General features: G+C 46.1%; 2 protein-coding genes, 1 long non-coding RNA gene and 1 pseudogene across 6 annotated transcripts; 2 read left to right on the top strand and 2 right to left on the bottom strand.

Moving 5' to 3' along the window:
- The first annotated feature begins 756 nt into the window (after positions 1-756).
- On the top strand, positions 757-3,196 carry LOC120676142 (annotated as a pseudogene).
- Positions 3,197-4,956: 1,760 nt separating this feature from the next.
- LOC120671904 lies at positions 4,957-14,060 on the bottom strand. Of its 2 annotated transcripts, XR_005673902.1 has the most exons (4): positions 13,751-14,060; positions 13,586-13,684; positions 5,479-5,666; positions 4,957-5,393 (listed from the first exon to the last, which is right to left on the bottom strand). It is a non-coding gene; the product is annotated as an uncharacterized LOC120671904 (long non-coding RNA). The 2 variants fall into 2 exon arrangements; XR_005673901.1 differs by having other exon boundaries at positions 13,586-14,057.
- A 1,688-nt stretch (positions 14,061-15,748) lies between these two features.
- On the top strand, positions 15,749-22,085 carry LOC120675974 (protein IRON-RELATED TRANSCRIPTION FACTOR 2-like). 3 transcript variants are annotated; one of them, XM_039957172.1, is made up of 3 exons: positions 15,749-16,717; positions 16,811-17,152; positions 20,832-22,085. In XM_039957172.1, exons 1-3 carry the CDS (start codon positions 16,406-16,408, stop codon positions 20,880-20,882), a joined length of 705 nt encoding a protein of 234 aa, XP_039813106.1. In that variant the 5' UTR covers positions 15,749-16,405; the 3' UTR covers positions 20,883-22,085. The 3 variants fall into 3 exon arrangements, with proteins under 3 accessions (XP_039813106.1, XP_039813107.1, XP_039813105.1); XM_039957173.1 differs by lacking the exon at positions 20,832-22,085 and adding an exon at positions 20,127-20,488 and having other exon boundaries at positions 15,754-16,717; XM_039957171.1 differs by lacking the exon at positions 20,832-22,085 and adding an exon at positions 20,182-20,488 and having other exon boundaries at positions 16,034-16,717.
- A 242-nt stretch (positions 22,086-22,327) lies between these two features.
- Positions 22,328-23,294, bottom strand: LOC120672235. Its single transcript, XM_039952553.1, has one exon. The coding sequence runs from the start codon at positions 23,163-23,165 to the stop codon at positions 22,515-22,517; it is 651 nt and encodes a 216-aa protein (XP_039808487.1). The 5' UTR covers positions 23,166-23,294; the 3' UTR covers positions 22,328-22,514.
- Between the last annotated feature and the right edge of the window lie 318 nt (positions 23,295-23,612).

Here is a 23,612-nt window from a genome sequence, read left to right as displayed (position 1 = left end):
ATGGGGGTCCGGGGCCCCGGCTGTTTTGGCTGAGCGCTCCCTTCTCCGGGACACGTGGCGTCACCGGACCCTTCCCTAGCAAGGAATGGGTCTGGGGCTGCTGACCGGGTGAGAAGGGCTTCGGACCGCGGGGGTCCGGCTGCTCAAGCCGTCAGCGCGTAGTCACGGATAACTACGAGGCTCTTGCCTAGACACAGCAACACCTCTGGGACACGTGGTGACACCGGACCCGTCCCTGAGCGGGAAGCGGGTCCGGGACCGTTGGTCCGGTGAGGTGGAGTCGGACCCCAGGGGTCTGGCTGCTCAGCTCATTAGAGCGTAGTTCCGGATAACTACGCGAGTCTTGACGCAGTAAGAGGGGTACCCTAGTCCAGAGGTACCGACATATATGAGCCATATACTTTCCTATGAAGCAAACTTTTGGGAAGCTCAAGTTGATATCATATACTATAGCTAGCAGGATGTTACTTGCAGCAGCAGCAATCTTATTTTCAGCTGCTGCTGATGAATGACTGCTGAATTCTCCAAGATCTTGATCGAGTCGTTTTAATAAACGCTGCTGTCGACGCTCGCATCAACGGAGACGCTATACGAATTTAATTATTGTTTAATTATCATGCAGCCATGGAGTATCTCTTGTAGATAAACACATATGCAGATCCAGCTAGCTAGCTTGGCGATGACAGTGAAGCCGATAGATGCGAGCTGCATGTGGACAAGGAGCGAGGGGGAAAAAAGAGCTCCTCCAAGTCGATGGTGGTGTGCGACCTACGTGATGCAGCGTGCACTACTACCTAGTACCTAACCTAGGGGGTGGGTGGTTAAGTTGGACCTCTCGCCCTCTCTTCTCATGTGGCCAAGGCGAACCTATTCTCAAGATGGTCTCTCACAAGTCACACACACACATACAGAGAGAGCATCCCCGGTTTTCTTCGTCACCTAATCCGATCCCCCAACTTTTGGAAGGGCGCAGCAGCAGCTGTTGCAATTGCAAGAACAAAACAACAAGCAAAGCTAGCAACAAGGGAACAATTAAGGCGTGTCCTGTGCTGCTTGCTGCTACAAGTTACGGTTGCCTGCCTCTGTCTATGCAGACAACAAAGACATGCTTGTACAGACACGTCCATACACCTGGATCGGACTGGACCTGGTGTGGAAGCAAGGCATCGCCCTTCGGAAAAACCAGACGCGCAAGCGTTTCCTCTTGCGCGCAACTACTACCGGCCACTCCACCACCATGCCCTCGCGTGCAAACCACACCCCGTCTCTGCTTCGACCACTACTCTTGCAAGCTAAAAACCTTTGTGTCTAGCTTGCTTGCATCTCTCTCCTCGAGGCACCAACCCAACATTTGGCTCTTCGTCTTCGTCTTCCAACCTCAGAATCTCTCTATATCTCTCTAACGGCCGTGAAAGCAAGGCTAACTGTGAGTACTGTGAGTACAACATTCTTGCTGCCCTGTTCATACGGTTCATGTCTGCTACTGTTGTAATCCTTTGAAGTGAGCTTTGATGTGTGATCCATTCTGTCTGTGTCCAATTCAATTACCAGGCCAGGATCATCCGAAACGGTAAGGGAATCAGTTCGATTCCTGTGATGGAGTCGGCAGCGAGGTTGCGGTACCGCCGGCCGGACGAAGGCGGAGGAGCAGAGGCGAAAAGCAGCAGCCAGGAGGAGGCGGAGCTGGAGCTGGAGGTCCCCTGCCTGCTGGACATCTACGTGCACCACGCGCGCGGCATCCACAACATCTGCATCTACGCCGACCAGGACGTGTACGCCAAGTTCGCGCTCACATCGGCGCCCGACCACGCCCCGGCGCTCTACACGCGCGTCGCGCCGGGGGGCGGCGCCAGCCCGCGCTTCGACGAGCGCCTCCCGCCGCTGCGCGTCCGGGCCGGGAGGGTCGCTGTCGACGTGCTCAAGTGCGAGGTCTGGATACGCAGCTGCGCCAAGCGGATGCTCGAGGACCAGCTCCTCGGCTTCGCGCTCGTCCCGCTCGCCGCCGTCGCGGCCGCCGACGGCGCGCGCCTCGACCGGGACTTCGAGCTCTCGTCCACCGACCTCTTCCACTCGCCCGCGGGGACCATACGGCTGTCCCTCGCCCTCCACTCCGGGATCCCCGGCGACGCGTGCCCGCCGCCGGAGCGCGGCGCCGAGTCGTCGATCGCGTCGGAGGTGGTTATCCTCGAGCCCGCGCCGCCCGTTGACTACTCGAGGATCGAGTTCGATGACCTTAAGGTGGACCAAGAAAACCAAGCCATGGCCGTGCAGTACCTGCCGTTCTTGCACATTGGGGAGACGCCGCGGCCGCCGGAGACCATGGACGACGCCGTTGACTACTCCGAAGACGGCAGCAAGAACGCCTCGACGACCAGCACGGTCAGCGACGACAGGGTGGTCTCTGCTTCCGCGGGGGCGGTAGAGAAGCCGGTCGCTGACGCAGACAAGGCCACCACGGTCCCCATGTCCTGCCGCTCGCCGGACACGCCGACGTCCTGCAGGTGCAGCGGGCAGAAGGCAAGCGACGTGTTCAAGTCGCCGCTGGGGGACATCGACATGCAAGCCGAGCAGAGCGCTATGCATCGGCAGATCATGGAGATGTACGTGAAGAGCATGCAGCAGTTCAGCGAGTCGCTGGCCAAGGTGCAGCTGCCGTAATGCCGTTGGAGCTTGACGGTGTCGTCGTCCAGGAGGAGGAGAAGCCTGGCAGCAAGCTGATCCACATCCAGCAGCATCAGCCGCAGCAGCAGGTGAAGAAGGATGGGGCGAGGGTGTTCTACGGAAGCAGAGCTTTCTTCTGAACAAAATTTGCAGAGTGCTAAAATGCAAGCAAAGTAAATTCGGGACAGCAATAATCTGCCGTTTGACAATTATTAGGTTTTTTCCTTTCAATTGATGTTGTTAACTTAGTTCATTCGATCATCTAAAGTACGAATTCACATACTGTAGTGAGTTGAGACTTGAGAGGTTTGAGAGTAAAGGTGGAACATAATTTTGCGTGGCCAGCTGTCAGTGTAGTATGCTCTGTTCAATCTTCAGAACACAACTCTGTGAAAAAGCCAGATAAGAGTGTGAAGTTTGTGCATTGGCAGTAGAGTTTAAGATGGCAGGAGTTTAAGTGAAAGCTACTTCCTAGAGTGCTAATCCTAACTGTTCGTTTGTACAAATTACAAAATGAACGGAACGATTTGAGATATCTGAAAATCTGTGATCCTGAAGACACCAGGCATTTCTCTTCAGCTTACTGTGCTTTGTAACATGAATCAAACTGAAAATGGTAAAACCGTAGCTGTTGTTTTTTTTTTCTCTTTCTTATGTTCAACTTGAACGCGATTGACAACATCGGCATTTTGTTTTGCACCAGAAATGCCAGATTCGCAAAATGAAAAAGATCCAAGGCCGACGGGCCTGCAAGGCTGCAAACGCATGTCGACACAATCATGAGCACGACTACGTATAGGCCAAACCCATTTAGCATCAAGCGGCAAGCGGGTTCTGACCCAACAACACATACGAAGGCCCAGGTTTAAACCTACCTTTCAGGCCCGGAGCTAATTAGCGGCCCATTTTCTAGCCCACATTCAACACGGCATCGCTTCGGCGCAGCATAATGATGATTTAGAGCATTTAAGAGTCTTTTTAAATTTCGCTCTCTAAATCATCATTTGAAGAGTCATGTATATAAAAATCGCTCTCTATACATCTTCACTCTCCAACAGTTTTTATATCTTGTTTACACTCTAGAGAGCTATTTTCGCTATCTATCTTTGGCTAGCGAGAAATTTAGAATAGATAATGGCTATATTTGGGTAACCACTTAGAGAAGCTCTTGGAGGCTATTTTTCCATAAAAAAATATATTTCTAACAATTAGGATGATTTCAGGTAGACTATCATCACTTGTATGGAAACTAAAATCAAGTAGGCGTCCCCATCAGGGCAAATGTTAGGAGTTACACTTGTGACTGGCAGTGAAACTATCGCACAAGGTGAAACAAATTTTTTATTGTGGAACATTTTTTTGTGGTGGAACAATTTTTATTGTTGTTGGAACAATTGAAAAATTATTCCGTACAAAATAAAATTGTTCCAGCTACAAATTCAGCTAGATAACATATGTGGGTTGGTTTATTAGGCCGGTTTTAGACCCAAAATACGAAATCCTAGGGGAGGTTGCTGCTGCGACATCTTTGCTCGGGGTCACACGCGTGACCCTGAGCAGCGCCCCCCATCAGGGTAGGTAGAAAATTTTTTTGGTTAGATATTTATTACTAACATTGTTTTGAAATACTTATTTGAAATAGTACTATTAGTTTAGTTAAACGAAGCATGAGGATATTATTGAGTTTGTACCGTGTTTTGTTGATAGGTTCCCACATGAAATTTCTTTATTAAATACCAAGTTAAACGTATCTAAAAATAAAATTTTCAAATTACTCCCTCAAGTATTACCAAACACTAAATAACCTTTAAGCTAATTTTTATTGGATTCACCCCCTAACCATATCAAATTCTATAATAATATGCTCTTTTAATAATTTTGTAGGGCAAGAGCCGACATCATAACACAAAAAAATATTCTTTTATACTATTTTGGTACAATTATGTATTGCTTTTTTTATTTATTGTTAGACGTCCTGAATTGCCACAATAATAACAATGAAACAATGCTTAAAATATAATTATTCAACGTGCACCTATATGTTATTATGCTCAGTACGTTACACAGTCTATTCGTTTCCACACGTACGGCCGGGGCTCACTCGAGGAGAAGCGAAGCAAATGGGAGTGGCACTGTGCACTTCTACAGTGATATATAAATAGTACGTACACAAGTGCGTATATGTAGCTCGTGGTAAATTGACAATGAAATTGTCATCTCCTATTGAGCCGACGGGCTTACTTGATGCATTTCAGGCCGAATAACATACACAGTACTAATAGGCAACTTGCATTGTGACATCATACAATGGATCGTTGGAAATCAAACGTTCAAGGGGAAGTAAGTTTCATACAGTGAATGGACTTCATCATCACCGGATATATGAGGCACAAGCAAGCAATCACTAACCACAGAGGAGTAGCTACTACTACTATATATGCACCGATCCATTATTACCACTGCTATACTAAACAGTAGGTTGAGGGGCGAAGCTAGGTTTCCAAACTAGGGGGGCTGAACTAACAATGCCATAAATTCGTTGGGTCACATACTAAACCAACATAGTTGTTTAAAGCGGTTTCATATGACAACATTGATAAATAAAGCAAAATACATTGCTAAGAAGTTAAAAAAAGTCAAATTGTAATTTTTCCATACCAAGCAATAGATAAAGCACGACGTTCATTATTCTTCATGAATCATGAGGATTGAGCATCTTCACGAGGAGCATTCTGTATACCAAACATAATAAATTGGTGACAATTGGCAAATGAAAAGTTCAAAATAAATTGAAATGCTGAAACGAATAGAACATACCCGAGGCACTAACATTCGATGTTTTTTCATCTCTTCAAAATGTTGTATAATTTTATCATTGCTAATGCTTCTAAATATCTCCTTCACGATGTAGCATATCATCAATTAGTTCATCCAATCATCCCCCATTTTGCTACACAAATCTGTCTTTATAACAGCCATAGCTGAAAATACTCTCTCAACTGAAGCTGTTGCCATCGGAAGTATCAATGTCAGTTCTATGAGTTTATAAACCAAAGGATAAGATTTATTCATTCCAATCTTCACCATTATTTCAGCAACTTTTGGAAGCTCTGTACATCCTAGAAAGTTACTATTTCTCTTCACATGGGTTATGAAGTCTTTAAATTGACCCGGCAACAACAAAAGATCAGCAACATTGAAATCTTCAGCATAAATTTCAGCAAGTCTCACAAGCTTATCCACATCAAAATTAGCTAACGAGTTCCTTGGATTAAAAGAAGCCATGCATAGTAACAACTCTGAACTAACTTCAGTGAACCGATGATTCATCTCTGACAAAATGGCATCAATGGCAGCTAGAAAAATCTCAACATTGTAATAATTCATATTTGTTACCTTTTGCTTTCTACGTACAAATGTTCCTCTAGCATTTACTTCCTTATCCATATTTGGCACTTTAATCTCATTTTTACCACAAAATGACTTCACCCTTTTAAATAATGGCTCCCATCCATTGTCCCTCATATCCTGCAAGTGAGGGGCCGCGGCCGAGGGGCGTCGTCTGTGAGGGCTGGCCCCTGGCAGGCTGCGCCGCCACCGCCAGTGAGGCGCTGGGATGGGGGCACAGGATGGGGCATGGGGCACAGGATGGGGCGCTAGGGTTGGGGTTTTTTTTGGGATAGGGCGCTGGGTTATCTTTTTACTGGGCCGAGTGGTTGGAATTGACCCAATTAGATGTCTATAATGCTCCACTTTTAGCCCAACGTCGCTAGCTGGCCCAAATCGCGAACAGAGGTCATCTTCAACCACCAGAACTGCATCTCATTACCCTAGCTTCCATAAGTGGCTACAAAAATTAAGGGGAGGGGGGCTCCGGGGGGATCCACTGCTCTACCAGGGGTAGGGGGCTCGAGCCCCCCTGCACCCTTGCTAGATCCACCACTGAGTAGGTTATATTAGCATGCAATACTACTGATGATTGTGGACTTAACGCCGATCATTACACAGATCATATCTGAAATGTAAACGGGCAGTGATATCCCCAACAGGGTTACCCTATCTGCCAGCGCCAAGCAGGTGAATCTGTCGAGACAGATCTCCAGGGCATGCCCCGCTGCCTGCAGCGCGAACAGTGTGGTCATACAGTGGCAGCAGATGGAGATGAGGAGGAGGAGCTGCACCAAGCGGGGATGTGTCAGCCTCTCCGTCCTCGTGGCAGTGCGGCGGTCCATAATGGAGCTGGCGACGGAGCAGAATGTGTACTCGGGAGCACAGAGCAGCATGGATTGGAAGGCCCTCAACTTGAATCGCTCGACTGTATCTGACAAAGCTTGGCAGAGTGGAGGGAGCCCCACTTGGGAGGAGTTGGGCCCTGTTTAGTTCCCACCCCATAAACCCCGTAAACACAAAAAAAAAACGTCACATCGAATGTTTCGACACATGCATGGAGTACTAAATGAAGTCTATTTACAAAACTTTTTGCATGGATGGGCTGTAAATCGCAAGACGAATCTAATGAGCCTACTTAATTCATGATTTGCAACAGTGATGCTACAGTAACCACCTACTGATTGTTGATTAATCATGAATTAATTAGCATTATTAGATTCGTCTCGAGATTTACAACCCATCTATTCAAAAAAGTTTTATAAATAGACTTCATTTAGTACTTCAAATTAGTAAGATTCCATCGCAAAAAAAACTTTGCGTTCGAACTAAACACGGCCTTGTTGGCTTCAATCTTAAGCAGCATTTCCAAGGTCAGGGTAAAGAAAAGCTGCTACGACGGCAGTCAGCACCTTCACCTCGAAAGCGGCAAAGTCCCGTACCGTCATCGTGGGAGTGTTTGCGAACAGAAACAAATCGAATGGATTGTTGCATGCATGCATGTGATAAGGGCAACCCCATATAATAAAGTCCTAGCTACTCAGGAGGCTGTAACATGATTTATGTCATCAAATCTGTGTATGTTTGATAAAAGTATGGTATAAATAATGCAAAGTAGTACACCATACATGAATTACAGTCAGTACTGTCCGTTAGTAGCAACCAAAGAACATTTCTTCTAGCGCACAGTAGAGCAAATCTGTATGCCCCCTTCATAAAATATAATGGCGGAAGAGATGGAGTAACTTACTACTACTACAGATCCATACTACATGGTATGAACGTGCAAGCAGCATTAAATACTAAATCTTGTAGGGGCGATTCTGCGGCGACTCGCCTTGACTCCGAGTTCTAGTGACCAAGTCCGGCGAGTGGCCGGGTACTGCCGATGACCTTGTCGGGCAGCTAGCCACGGACTGCTCCCTTGGCCTATCATTCCATTCCGCCCCGACAGCGGCTTGGGAACGCAACATCGCCTGCCATAGGTAGGGCGAGTTTGTTTGGATCTCATACGGGATTCGATCTCCGATCTCTCCTCCTGGGGTACTACATCCAATGTAAGGCTTACAGACTCGGTGAAGCATCATACTGGGTTTTTATCGCCTATAGACATCGAACTAGGGTTTTACCCTGATAGTTCCCTGCTCACCGCCAACTTCTGGGCTAGGGTTTATGCTTGCTTGCCGTGGTGGGGGTGATGAGGGGTTTCCTGTGAGGAAATTTCCCATCCGAACCCACCGTAGGCAGTGCAACCTTGACCTAGTTTGGTAGGGCGAGCTTGGTACACCATGGAAGGCGGTGGGAGTTCAAGAAGTGGTGGTGATCCAAGGCCTGACACAGACGCACAGATGGTCAAGGTGGCAAACGCGTCGCCGGAGGCGAACCTGTAGGGATGACGTAGGCTGGGGAAAGAACCGGTGACCTTTCCCCGCCTGGGGAACATCGTATGGTGCTGCATGGTGCCATTCAACATGATGGACAAGAGGATGACGATGAGTATGTGTTTTAGGAAGATGCAGAAGCTACTTAGATGCCTAAGCGCTGGCTTTCGGTCGCTCTGTTCTTTTCTGGGAAGGACTTCTATACTAGAGTTATATGTTTGATGAAATGCGTAAGGCATGGGGCTTGAAGGAAGCAGTGTCGTACAAGGAACTATGAGACAATCGTTTCCTGCTTGAGTTTGGGTTTGAAGCTCTGATGGTGAAGGTGACACAGGGTGGCCCTTGGCGCCACAAAGGAGATGCACTTATCTTTGTCCCATACGATGGGGGTGAAGCGATTATCGGAGGTGGTGATTGATTTCATAGGATTATGGATAAGAATTTATGATATTCCGGTGGATATGATGACAGATGGCTTCGTTAAAGCACTTGGTGGCAAGGTGGGCAAGGTTCTACTGGTAGGGGACGCTGTACAGGATTACAAGAGAGTGAAAATCGACTTTCCCTTGGCAAAGACGATCATGCATACAGTGCAACAAAAGGTGAGAGGATATGGCACTCTGGAATTTGCTGTTCGCTATGAAAATATCCCGTACTTTTGCTTGTGGTGCGGCAGAATCAATCATGACAAATAAGAATGCCCGGAGGAGATGCTAGAGGTGGGAGGAGTGCGTTTCGGTGAGGCACTGCGTTGTTCCCCACAGAAGAGAGAGGCGGGGAGGAAGCAGACCATCAAGCCACTGGAGTCAAACGCACGTAGTGGATTGAATTTTTGTGGTGTTCAGAAGGAGAAGATTCAGGCAGCTGCGAGTTTCTCTAGCTAGCACAACTTGAAGAGGGGTAGGGAAGCTCATGGATGGATGTTGGGTGCAGGTTCGGTTGGAGGTCCGGGAAGGAGCTTTAAGTCAGAAGACATGGAAAATGAATTGTCCATGGGCGTTAAGAATCTAGCCATGAATGGCGATGTTTCGGATCTGAATACAAAGGCAAGCGAAGATGAGGAGGATAGTAAGACCAGAGTGTCCGGCCTAAATTCCTATGACGGGTCGCTGGAAGTCCCCTCCAGTGGCGATTCCAAACACGTACAGGAGAGACTGAGCATTGGCGAGCGGCTGCAGATAGTGAAGGATCAGAAGGCCAGCAAAAGCAAAGAAAAGAAACCCTCACCCCGTGGCCTCAATGCTGCTGCAAAGGAGATTGACAAACAAAAGAAAACTAGATGAATGTGAAGGCAGGAATTGCAAATTCTATCAAGGAGTTAGAGAAAAGCGGAATGGAAGCTGCGGATTTACTGGCGTCCTTGGGAAGGGAAAGTGAATCTCCTGCAAAACGCAGCAGACAAACTAACCTTCATGAGGCAAACCTGATGGGAGCTCGTGCTGAGCCCTGTCAGGACAAATGAATGCTCTAGCCTGGAACTGCCGGGGGGTGGGGAACTCTCGGACAGTTCGTGATTTGGCTGCCTTTGTGCAGTCCTATAGCCCCAAGCTTGTGTTCTTGTCGGAGACTAGACAAACGGAAGATCAAATGAAGGCATTACGCTGGCGTTTGGGCCTGAAAGGATGCCTAGCTAGGAGTTGCGTGGGTAGGAGTGGAGGTATCGCTCTATTCTGGGATGAATCGTTGAAGGTTGATCCGATCACAATCTCAAACAAGCTAATAGATGTTGAGATTTTGGGGTATCCATCGGCAAATCCTTGGCGCATATCTTTCATATATGGCGAACCAAGGGCGGAGGACAGGCATCTTACTTGGGAGCTATTGAAACATATTCGGCTCAGATCAGAGAAACCATGGGTAATTATGGGGGACTTTAATGAGCTTATGTGGCAGTTTGAGCATTTCTCGGAAACGCGAAGAAATGAGCGATGAATGGAAGCATTCAGGGACGTGTTGGATGTGTGCGACATGCATGACCTTGGCTTTTCGGGGACATCGTGGACATATGATAACAAGCAGGTTGGTAGGAGGAAAGTGCGGGTTCAGTTGGACAGGGCGGTGGCTAACTCATCCTGGTCAAACTTATTTGAGCATGCCACAGTGTATCATCTTGTGTCGCCATGTTCCGATCACTGCCCAATCCTTATGCGTACATCCCCGTCAGTCCGAGCAGGAGAGGGTGCCAAGATTCTAAGGTATGAAATCATGTGGGAGGGAGAAGAATCCCTACCAGAAGTGGTAGAGGAGGCATGGGGGAGGGCGCATCCTGGAGCCAAGTTAGGCTCGGTGGCACAACCGCTGAAGGAGGTCATGGGATCCCTCCAGGAGTGGAGTAAGGCTAAGTTTGGTTCGGTACGTAAAAAACTGAAGGAATTACACGAGAAGCTTGGCACCGCGCAAGGAGGGACAGATGATGAAAGTCGTGCAGAAGCTAGAAAGATAGCCTTCGAGATGAATGGGTTGTTGTACCGGGAGGAGATGATGTGGCTCCAACGTTCAAGAATTTCTTGGCGAAAGGAAGGTGAACGAAATACCAAGTTCTTTCACAGGAAAGCTATGTGGAGATGAAGGAAAAATAAAATAAAGTGACTGAAGGCCGATAATGGGTAGTGGTGCGATGATTCATCTGAAATGGCAAATATGGCAAAGGATTTCTTTCAAAGTTTGTATAGGAAAGATGATGGTATTATCCCTGATTGCATGGTCAATAACCTGAATGAAAAAGTGATTGCTGATATGAATAACTATCTATTCAAGGAATTTTCTAATGAGGAGATTAGTGATGCTCTCTTCCAAATTGGACCGTTAAAGGCACCCGGGCCGGATGGATTTCCAGCGCGCTTCTTCTAGCGAAACTGGGGTGTCGTCAGGGAAGAAGTCAATTGGGGCGGTGCACACTTTTTTCAAGGATGGAGTCATGCGAGATCAGGTAAATGACAGGGTTGTTGTTCTTATTCCAAAGGTTCCCCATCCAAAAATGCTAACTGATTTTCGCCCGATTAGTCTTTGCAATGTGTTATACAAGATTGTGTCAAAATGCTTGGTAAATCGGCTCCGGCCACTACTGCAGGACATCATATCACCAAGCCAAAGTGCTTTTATCCCTGGAAGAATGATAACAAACAATGCCATTATCGCTTTCGAATGTTTGCATGCCATCCAAAACTCCTCCTCAGCTCAAACAAACTTTTGTGCTTATAAATTGGATCTCTCAAAAGCATACGGTCGTGTTGATTGTGCTTTTCTGGAAAAAGCTTTCCTGAAGCTTGGATTTCATAGCATCCGGGTACGGTGGATCATGTCTTGTGTTTCCTCTGTATGTTTCTCTATCTGCTTCAACGGAGTCCTGACTGACTCCTTTGCACCAACACGCGGTCTACGCCAAGGTGATCCTCTTTCCCCGTACTTATTTTTGTTTGTTGTTGATGCTCTTTCAATGACGTTGCAGCAGGAAATCGAGTCAAGCAATCTGGAGGAGCTGAAGATAACACGGGCAGCGCCCGGTATTTCCCATCTCATCTTCGCGGATGATGCCCTACTATTTTTCAAGGCGAACGCCGACCAAGCTAGGCGAGTGAAGGAGGTGATCAGAAGCTTTGAACTCGGCACGGGACAACTGCTGAGCCCAACAAAGTGCTCTCTGTTGGCTCATGAAAGTGTGTCTCCGGAGGTGAAGCAGGAAATCTGCAATATTCTTGGTATGGCGAAAGTCCAGTTCGAGGCCAAGAATTTGGGTCTCCCCACGCCGGATGGGCGGTAGAAAAAAGAGAGATTCCAGCCGCTAAAGGAGTGGTTCGCGAAAAGGATGAATGCTTGGACAGAGAAACATCTGTCATCCGCAGGAAAGGAGGTTCAGATCAAATCGGTGGCACAAGCTATTCCAACTTACATCATGAGCGTCTTCCAGCTATCGGCCACGGTCTGTGAGGAGTTGGAACGGGGGATCATAAACTTTTGGTGGGTGCAAGAAAAGGGCGCCGTAAAACTCACTGGATGGGAGAAGTTCACCCGATCCAAAGATAGGGGCAGTCTGGGTTTCAAGGACTAAAAAATCTTTAACCAGGCCTTGTTAACGAGACAAGCATGGAGGCTTGTGGCTTTCCCAAATACTACCCGAATGGTAACCTGCTAGATACAGCTTTCCCTTCTGTTGTGTCTCTGACCTGGAAGGCTATAATGTTTGGTTTGGAGCTACTGAAGAAAGGAACTATCTGGCGTGTGGGCAATGGCAGGAAAATCAAAATTTGGAGGCATACATGGATCCCTAAACCAATATCTCTCAAGCCGGCAGAGAGCACAAGGCCATGCAGATTAAAGTGGGTGCACCAATTGATCGATGAGGACTCACACAATTGGAAGGAGGAGGTACTTAGGCATTTCTTCCATCACTTTGATGTGGAGGAAATTCTGAAAATACGTTTGCATAGGCGGGAAGTGGAGGACGTGATCGCATGGCATTATGAGAGAACGGGACTGTTCTCGGTCTGGAGTGCATATTGCCTTGGGGTGAACCTGACAGAAGTGGAAGCGGGCTCGATCTCGAGCAGTTCTAACCTAGATGGGACTAGACCAGCATGGAAGAAGCCGTGGAAGCTCCCGGTTCCCCATAAGGTGCGTATTTTCGCCTGGATGCTGATCCAGGGTGGGCTTGCCACCAAGTGCAATAAAAAGAAAAGAACAATCATCCAGGAGGCCATATGTGACCTGTGTGGGAAGGAAGTTGAAACGGAACACCATGCCGTCATTAGGTGTAACCATGCAGTATCATTGAGGGAGGCGATGAGGGAGAATTGGGACCTACCGACAGAAAACGTGCTAGCTTTCAACGGGCCGGAATGGCTACTGCTGCTCATTGACCGAGTAGATGCGGAGGAAGCAGCGCAGGTGGTGCTGGTTCTTTGGAGATCATGGTTCGTGCGGAATGAACTCACGCACAATGGCAGATGGACGCCTCTCCAGAATTCGGTGAGCTTCCTGTCCAACTATTGGACTACACGTACTGGATTCCATATATTCAACATGGGGACGTAGTAAATGAGAAAGGCAAGGCGCCAGTGGCAAGAACTGCAGTTCCAACACGAAGGCGCACGGCGGCAAAACACCCTTGGCAAGCTCCGAGGAGTGGCTGGATTAAAATCAACACAGACGGTGCATACCCGGAGACGTCAGGAGAGGCTGTGGCATTGGAGTCGTCATCAGGAATCACAGAGGTGAGGTGATCTTATCCGGCTGGAATTACATCGACGACGTGAACTCTGCAGAGCAGGAGGAGGCATTAGCTTGCCGGGAAGGGCTGGCACTTGCAGCAGATTATTGGGCACCTTTCTCAGCTATTGTTGAGTCTGACTGTTCCACGGTGATCAAGTACCTGAACTGCCCAAGCATCCAACGATCCACATCCACGTACATCATTCGCGACGCATTAGAGGAAGCCGGTAAGCTGCCACGAGTTCAGTTTTGCCATGCGGGTAGAGAGCAGAACCATGTTGCTCACGAGTTAGCACAGATAGCCAAGCGCCTTTGTCCTAGCGCCGTTTGGAGAGAGCGAGTTCCAGTGTGTGTATTGAGCAAGTTGTTGCTCAGGATGTAAACCTGATTATTCATCATTAATAAAGCTCTCTCTTTCGCAAAAAAAAGTGCGTATATGTAGCTTTGGTGGCAGGTGGTTCCGGAGACGCGCGCGCCTCGCACGAGAAACGGGGCTCCCGGGCACGCGCCGGCACGCGCCATCCCCGTTCCTTCACGCTCACCGCGCGTGTCGCCACCCTCACGCTGCGTGGTTCACATTCCCCGTCACCGATGCGGCATCGACGATTAGACTAATCACGCCCAGCCATTAATATATAAAACCATACTGTATTCTCATAGGCTTATGGCTGAGCCTAGCTAGCTATCCCCCTGACCCCTGACCGGTATCTCCCTCGTACATACCGTATGCATGTGTACGACAAGCAGCTATTTAGGCCGCGTTTAGTTGCGCGTTGTAAAGTCTAGATTTAAGTCTCTATGCAGGTGCCGAAAAAATAATTTGGAATTTTGATTTTTTAACTAAACACGGCCTTAATAGGAGGCTGGGATCCGATCGGTTAATAGATGATGATGACGGCGGCGACGAGGACTGAGCTGAGGTCGTACTAGTTTCAGCCTACAAATTCAAACTTAACTTTTGCTTGATCAGTGCAGTGCGTGGTCTGATATTGACCATATATAATTGCGGCATTATATTGCATTGATTGGGTCCATTTCATTTCATTATTTATTTATCAGCAGAATATATAACTGTCAGTAATAACATAATAGTACATCCAGGCAGAAGCACGCATGCATCCATCTTGTTTGTCACCCTATACGCATACACTGATGAGGATGCATGCGATTAATAAGCTGTTTCTGGTTTAAAATAGATGATCACTTGACAGACATATACTGTACTTGCTATATACACCGAGCTATATATATCTAATTAATTAATACGACGACCACCATTTGGGCAAAAAAGCTCTCCGCTAAATTACACTGGTAATATATAATAATGCATATTAAGGGATCGCAGTAATCTCTCTTTGTTGTTGTATCTACTTTAATTTTAATCTCTTGTTGCATTTTGCTTCATTATTATTTTTTTGAGGGGGTCAACGGTGATTTATCCCCACTTGAAATTCTACCACTGATGCCGGCAAGACAATTAATAAGGAGAGAGGGAGAACTAATTGAGCCATTCGAAACAGATTATATTACACCATTTGTCCGCCAGAGAGGGCTTATTCTTGTGGCACTTATTTAATTTCAGCTATCCATTTAATTATCACATGTAATGTATGTACACGATCACCATTTAGGCAAACACACGGAATATACATACTAAATTAAATTTGCATGTGCAGTAAGTGTACTGCAATGCACAGGCTGCAAGTGCATGTATAGTACAAGTGTACAACCACATAGCTAGCTAGTACAATGAGCAAACGCACACAGCAGTACAATCGAAGGGGAATGCCCCAGAGTGAAACAGAATGACATTACAAACAAATATAGCCCTAGCTAGTATTTACGCTCTAAAAAAATAGAGAACTAGAATGAAATTGGCAGTATAACTTATATGCGCTTAATTCTGAGTGGAAACATAAAGGATTCTTTTTGTTAACGTCATTATATTCCTTACTTCTATTGTATATCACAAAATTAAAGCATTTATTATTTTTGGAATTGGGGGGGGGGGGTGGCTAAGTCTATTAAAGTGGTGGATTTTTCTAACTCTTTGTACCTTTTTCACCGGGTATTATTCAAATACCTCCCTTTCTGCTCCTTAATTTGGGACTTTTTTTTTCAATTGTATGGAAATTTGACCCTGTTTTTTTCATAACAAATGTACAAATAAAACAAATCTAATCTGTAAAAAGAGTTCTTAAACAGTTTGGACACAACATAACCGCCTCCGATCCTTACACTATTAGATAGAATAGGGCCCAATTGGGAAACGCGTTTTTCTTTACCATTATTCTACGTTCAAGCAAGCATAATATTTATGAATCTTTTTCTTAGAAAAATAGCTTCTTTTTTCTACTGCATGCATGCGATAATATGGCTCACCGGGTTCGGTATGGACCGTTTCACAAAATTCGTTTATCTTTGTGAAGCTAAGTCATAAATACAATACGTGTGTGACACTGACAGTCTGACACCCACTATCTGTCGCCTGCGGCTATATAAATAGGGAAGTCATCTCTCTGAAACTGCCTAAGCTAATCAAGCTACTCAATCAACAAGAGTTAATATTGCTCGCTCGCTAATCAGCTATCAATTAAAATTATTCGACTAGGCTAACTAGGTCCCCTCCCCCTCTCTCTGCTTTTCATGGTGCTGGTTGGTGCCCAAAGAATAATCTCATAGGCTTTCATGTTTCATCCCTCCTGACTCCTGAGATCTCGACGAACAGCAGCAGCATCACAGCAGCTAGCAGGCTGGCAACACGCGGCATGGAGCACCAGCTGTTCGATGACCCCTTCTCTAGCAGCATCTCGTCGCTGGAGGCGGACATCTTCTCCGCCGGCGGCCAGCTGCCGTCGCCGCCGTGGCCGGACCTCGACCTCGACCTCGACGACGACGACATCCACGACCTCTCCGCGCCGACCGGCAACCCCACCTCCTCAGGAGGCTATGGCTCGGGCGGAGGCTCCGGAGGCTCCCACAGGAAGCACAGCCACAACGCGTACGAGCGCGACCGCCGGAAGCAGCTCAACGAGCTCTACTCCTCGCTCCGCTCCCTCCTCCCCGACGCTGACCACACTGTAACAACTCCTGCACACGTGCTCGCTCTCTCCCGCATGGAAGGTAACCAAAGGGACCTGAGATTTTGATGGTGATGTCATGATGTGCTGCAGAAGAAGCTGAGCATCCCCACCACGGTCTCCCGAGTTCTCAAGTACATCCCCGAGCTGCAGAAGCAGGTGGACAACCTGGAGAGGAGGAAGAAAGAGCTGACGAACGCCAACTGCAAACCAGGAGTTCTGAACACGAGCCAGATTGTAACTCCCATTGTTTCTGCTACTTGCCTCAACGATACGGAGATCATGGTTCAGGTCAGCCTGCACAGCAACGTGGCTGCCACAAGTCTTCCTCTGTCCAAGTGCATAAAAGTGATGGAGAATGAAGGCCTTCACCTAATTAGTTCATCAACTTACTCCACCTTCGACAACAGGACATTCTATAGCCTCCATGTTCAGGTACATGACTACGTATTTCTCAAGATGGTGCAGCTACGGAGCTACCTCTTTCATTGATGTTGATTAGATCTTCATTCTCTAATTTGTTGATTAATATATATATATATCCTTGGCTTGCTAGATGCTACAATCTAACACTTCTACTCATAATTAATGCACTTAATTTATTTCATCACTCGCATACGTATACTAACTTTTTAGTTCCATTACTTTCATCTAGGCCTCATATAAATCTAATTTTTACTACAATTGTTCATTTTCATGTATTCCCTAAACTAATAATAAGATGTTGATTATTCATAAAGTCTTAGAAAGGTGTAGCCCTTTAATTTATAGTTAAAACCAGGATTACATGAGCAGGGGCGGATCTAGAAAATTAAGATAGGGGGCTGACCAAAGATGAGGTTGTCTTCTACCTTCTCCAGCCCTCCCCCATTCTTCATCCATAGTGTCTATAAATTAGAGAGGGAATGAAGGGGATCCATGGACTTCCAGGCAATCAGGGCTCTGCATAGAAGTCTATGGATCCCCCTCAGCCCCCACCTTAGATCCGCCACTGCACATGAGCCACTCTTATAAATAGAAAAAATATAAGAACTACTAGAAATTGTTTCAAAAGCAACATCTAGGGTCGCTCAGGTGTTCCATAACTTCTAATTAACACAAAGAATGGAGACAACTGAATACTATTAGTAGTAGGTGATTTTGGATCAAGATTCCAGAGTAAACTTACTAGCTAGCAGGCACAGAATAAAAGTGAACACACACACAATAATGGATATAACTCTAATCACCAATTAAGTTATATGGGAGTAGCAAATTGTTTAACTATACACCAATTATAGCATAATTATTTAACTATACACCAATTATATGGGACTAGCAAATTGCTTCTGTTCGATTCGAGCTATTTGAAATGAATGACAAGCTATATATGTGACACATTAATATTAATGCATGTGCCAATTTAGAGACCATCATTTTTTTCTTAAATGTTGTTATTTAACATGTTAGGGAAAACATACTACATACTAGTTTTGTTGGACAAATAATAGTCTAATATAATTGCAAAACATGATTCTCTCTTTTGCATGATCCCTCTGTAGTTGTATAAAAATTTTATGATGATCGTGTGTTGGCTTACTGAAATGGTTGTAACATGTTGCCTTATCTATTTCAAAACTGGCACAAAGATATGCCAACTTAAGCTTTGAATATAATATCCCTCTGTAGAGCACAATTTGGATCCACAAAAAGGAAGTTTGAATATAATACTAACAAGATTATTGCGGTTCCAGATTTCAGAGTAAATTGATTAGTCGCATAATAGAAGTGAACATATACTCAATAATAAGTCAATAATGTATATAACTCTAGTCTATATATAGCGATTAAGAAGTTACAAGAAAACTTAACTGTCTAAAACTCTTAATTACACAAAACTAGCATGTAGTGTCAGTTGTATTGGAGCAATTTGAAATAAAATGATAAGCTATAAACCAAGTGTGTCGCATTAATATTAATGCATCTGTCGTTAGCTGGAAAACAATATTTTTCCTTTAGATGTTTATATATAACATGTTAGGGGAAAACATGGTACTTACTAGTTGTTGAATCAAATTATAGTCTAACGAAACTGTATCCACAAAGAAAATTCAAATATCAAATACTAATAACAAGACTGTATAAAATGCACACCAAACAAAAAAAATCATAATGAAAGGCAAATGTTTTACACGAAGAAGAACCAAAAGTTGGGGGGGGGGATAAAAAGTTCACAGATACAGACCGAGAAAACATGATCCATTGCATTTGGTATGATGACATAGTTACTGTAAATAAATAAATTTTACGAACACATTCATCATATCCAATCTAGTGTATGTGGCTAGAGGTGTATATGACTCAAAATAGCACACATCTGATAAAGAGTGAAAAGCTCACAAGCCACAAACAATTCACCTCTACCAGAAATATTCAAATAGGATAAAAGAGAATTTAGATTTGGATATTTATATATATACATACACTAAACCAGTACTAATCCAATACTTAAACCAGTTGATTTATGAGCTAATCCTCCCAGCCAATCCAAAATATCTCTCTAGGACTGATGGAAGAGCTTGAAAGATCTTGAAGAAATCCTAAAAACTTGAATATTAGAGTCCATTACGCACCGCCAAAGAAAGTGAAATAACTATGGGTTTCATATAAGTACTCAAGCATGATGTAATTAACTGATGTTACTGTACAACCTATGTAAGTTTGGAGATAATATTGATTTATATAAATTAGGATATGCTCTACGCTTTGGAATGAAATTGATAAGATATTCAATGTACTCCCTCCATCCTAAAATATAACTACTTCTAGCATTCAAATTTTATCTCATAATATAGCTACTTTTAAGTTCCCAAGTGGATTTTTTAGTATGCGAGGTCTAAAATTAATAATGGTAAATAGGAAATCCATAATTATTCTCTTAATTAGTGCATGGTCCTACAGAAGGTTATTATAAACTTTTACTCTCCATCCTTAATTTGTCTAGAAAAAAACTCTAGAAGTAGCTATATTATGTGACAGAGGGAGTAGGACTTCTACACTCTTGCAAGAAAATGCAATATATCAGAGCCATAAAAGGTCATAATGTAACTAATTAGAAACAATTAGAAGTAATTAAAAGGTCATGCATGATAGATTTAAGAAATTTACAACTAAGCATGTGATTATGAGAATCAAGATAGTGATATAGTTCCTCAAACAAAATATGAAATCAGGAGTACAAAATATGATAGATTTAAGGCTTCCTTGCCATTGTCTTAACTATGAATATCTGTGATATATTAGACCAATGGCAGGAAAAGTCTACCGTTCATTTCACAAATAATCACTTGAATGACTACAGTCAATGTACTTTTCTTTGGCAGAATATGTGTAATGAATCTGGTTATAATAAGTTAATTAACATGGACAGTGCTTGGAGATGCATGAGTAACAATATTCATTCCATGAATGCATTGCTTTGACAGAGAAGTCAAAGAACGATGAAGGAGGAGTGCCCAGCATTCTGCGATGAACTGGAGAGGATTATCAAGAAGAAAGCAGGGGCTTAGCTGCAGTGCGCCGTAGTACATACATATATAGCAGTATAGCACCGTCGCGTGTATTATTAGTTGGATCCTATATGAGTATACGCTAATTAATTAAGAGTGCATGTAAATAGTGGGTTAATTAATATGTTGTCGTGTGTGGATGGACGGACCAAATTAAGCATACTCCTATATAGTACTGGATACTAATTAACGGAGAGATATAGCACTAGCACTAATGCACTCATCCGTGATATAGTGTGTGTGAGTGTGTCCATGTGGCTTTTCTGTCGTCGACGCATACACAGGGAACATTGTCCACGTTGAAGTAACGTATGATTAGGGGTGCAAATGGGTGACTCTAGATGCACCTTCAACCCTTTTAGTTTAAATATTTATGATATTCCTTTAAAATGGTCATTTTAGAGAAGTAGTACAAATATTTAAATTAATAAAGATTAAAAGTGCACCTAAAGATTATTTATTTACACCCCTAATCAGATAAGTACAATGCAAATACCAAGGGATAGTGTATATATATGACATGGTGTTCAGGATCAGTTACTAGGTGGTGTGGAATTCTCTGATAAGGAAAAGAAATTACCTCTGGCCTTTGCACGCGGCATTCACGGCCCGCCTAACTTGGTGGTGTCAGCCCAAGTGGACACTTGGTGGTGTCAGCTCAACCGATGGTGAGATGGGTGACGCGGACAAGGTCCGGTCAAGCGGGCGGAGCAGATAGATGATGTCATTGAGGCACCGAGCCCCACGCGTCTCCAACCATGATCCATTCATGTCATGGAGATGGAGATCAGATCAATGCCAGTCTTATTAGAGCGAGGCTAAAAGTATCTATTTTCACACTCTATTTAACTTCTTTTAACACTCTAAAAAAGTTCCTCTCCATATTAATTTTCTTAGTCCAGTAGACTCTTCATTTTCCATTCTCCAAATCCCAAAGGCTCCTTCAACTCTCCCCCTACACACACGCTGATGTGTGGGTCCCACGCATCATCTCCTTCCGTCCCCTTTCTTTCTTGGGTGGTGTTCCCGAACTACGAGGATTGCTAGTGATCAAGGGGCATACCACGGTGTTCACCAAGTCCAGGCACACGTGGTGACGCACTTGGAGCGGATAGAGGATGGTCGGAGCTCGTCGGAGAAGAGGTAGGACGTGGCGGCGCACCGGCGGCGAAGTGTGTTCCTCACCAACCCAAATGAGCTGCGAACGTGGAGAGTTAGCGGAAGCATCATGATCTACTCGTCCAAACGAACCCATTTTAGGTATATTGGTTGGCCCCATTTTGAGAGTTGGATAGGGGCTCCTTGCCTCCCGCCTACTCCTCGCTCGTGCCCATGCTGACCCATGCGGCCACCTGCCCCGCGCCGCTGCGACCCCGCAGGCGTACTCCGCTGCCCAACCTGTGCTGCCGCCTCCCTGCACCGAAGCACCCCCACAGGCAGCCTCCGCGCCCACCTGCTCCTCGCCCACGCCCGTCCTCATGGGCAAGCCCGCCGCCCATCTGGAGGGCGGGAGAGGCGAGTGAGCGAAATGCCGAGCGGCGGTGGCTCAAGAAAGATGTCGATCCAGAGTGGAGGAATTGCAAGCTGATTGACAAGCGGGGACAATGCCGAGTCTATTGGATCGGTGTTTTTTTTTTTTACCTAGCTAGACTGTTTTAGAGAATCTCTTGGTGATACTTTAATAATTTAGGTGGCAGCTGGTTGTATGCTATTATCATGTTATCATGTCACTTGCAATCCATATAACAACACATTCATATAATAGGTAGGTGTTGGTGTAGGGTATATTATTGATATATGGTCCACCTCATCTTCTCACAATATCCCCTGTGTTTTAGCATTTATATTATGTGGCACACCGCCGCTAGATGTTCTTATATTCAGGGGCGGATCTAGCAGTGTGTATAGGGGGGTTCCAGCCCCCCTAGACCCACATAACCCCCCCCCCCCCCCAACAATCATTTTGAGGAGAAAGAATGAGGAAGGAGGAAAGGAAGAAGAAACTCAGTCCCCCTATCTATTTCTGGATCCGCCACTGCTTATACTAATAAGAGCTGGTGTACTAATAAGTAACAATATAATCTCGAGAGGCCAAATGTGCTCGATCTGCATGCTCTCGATGGTACGTAACGTTCAAGCCAAATGTGCGGCCAATCAACATACATATTGAATTAATCCGTATGTACATTTAACTGCTAGCTCGTCCTCCATCCTAAATGAAATTTTGGTCAGTTGTACATCGGCCGGGTTTAAGACGACAGCATTCTAGCCGTCACCCTCAGCCACCTGCTCCTATCGCCCTCCGCTATGGTCTCCAGCCTCGGCGCCCACGGCCGGCTCCTCGGCCCCACCAGCTGCGCGTAATGCCGCTTCAGCTCCGGCGTGCTGCACAGCTCCGCCGCCGTCTTCGGCGCCGGCGGGGCGCCGCCGTCGTAGGTGATCACCTTCTCGATGAACTCCGGCAGGACCCTGATGAGCGGCGCGCCGCCGTCGCCCTGCTTGACGTACTCGAACGGGCACTGCCCCGCCAAGGGCAGCGCCGCCTTGGACCTCCCCCTGTTCTTCATCCCCGCCGCGGGCGCGGGCGCGGCCGACAGCGCGGCGAGCGTGGCGGCGGTGAGCACCTTGAGGGACGGGAACCGCGCGGCGGGGAGCACGAAGTAGGTCCGCCCCGGCAGGAGCTCCTCGCCGGGGGACATGACAGGGATCGGGAGGCCCACGAAGAAGGCGTCCGCGGGGCAGACGAAGTGGTCCGTGGTCGGCGCCGGGAGCTCCGCCGCGACGTCCGCGGCCGTGAGGCGGGCGTCGGCGGCGACCAGCCTCGCCCGACCGCCCCAGTACACCAGCCTCACCGCCGCCGGCAGGTGCAGGCACGGGGGCAGGGAGAGTCCATTGCCCATGTAAGCTTGTAATAAGTAAACGTAAACAATAAGGATCGGCGCTCGTGAGTCCAAGTGAGCTTGCAAATGGTCTGCTGCCTGAGAGAGAGAGAAGGATCAGAGGAGTTCGAGCTTGGAAAACCGGCCGGAGGAGCCTGCAGGGTTGTGCCGTTTGAGAGAGAGGGGTGAGTATATATGTGAGGGGGCGGCGGGCGTGGAAGGAGGTTGACCTCACCTTGGAATTGGAACACGAAAGCTTCAACGAGAAGAGAAAGAGAGGTGTTTCATGTGCGCGTCGTCTGTCGCATGCTGGGGCTGGGCTGGCCGGGTCAGCGGTCAAAGCTGACGGCCGTTTCCGAGACCTGGCATATTTTTTTATTTAGAGGGTGTTTAGTTGGTGAAAATATTTGGGTTTGAGTACTGTAGTATATTTTATTGTTATTTGACAATTAATGTCTAGTCATAGAT

This window comes from Panicum virgatum, chromosome 5N, assembly GCF_016808335.1.
Source record: "Panicum virgatum strain AP13 chromosome 5N, P.virgatum_v5, whole genome shotgun sequence".
NCBI lineage: Eukaryota > Viridiplantae > Streptophyta > Magnoliopsida > Poales > Poaceae > Panicum > Panicum virgatum.
This window is presented reverse-complemented; position numbering and strand designations above follow the sequence as displayed.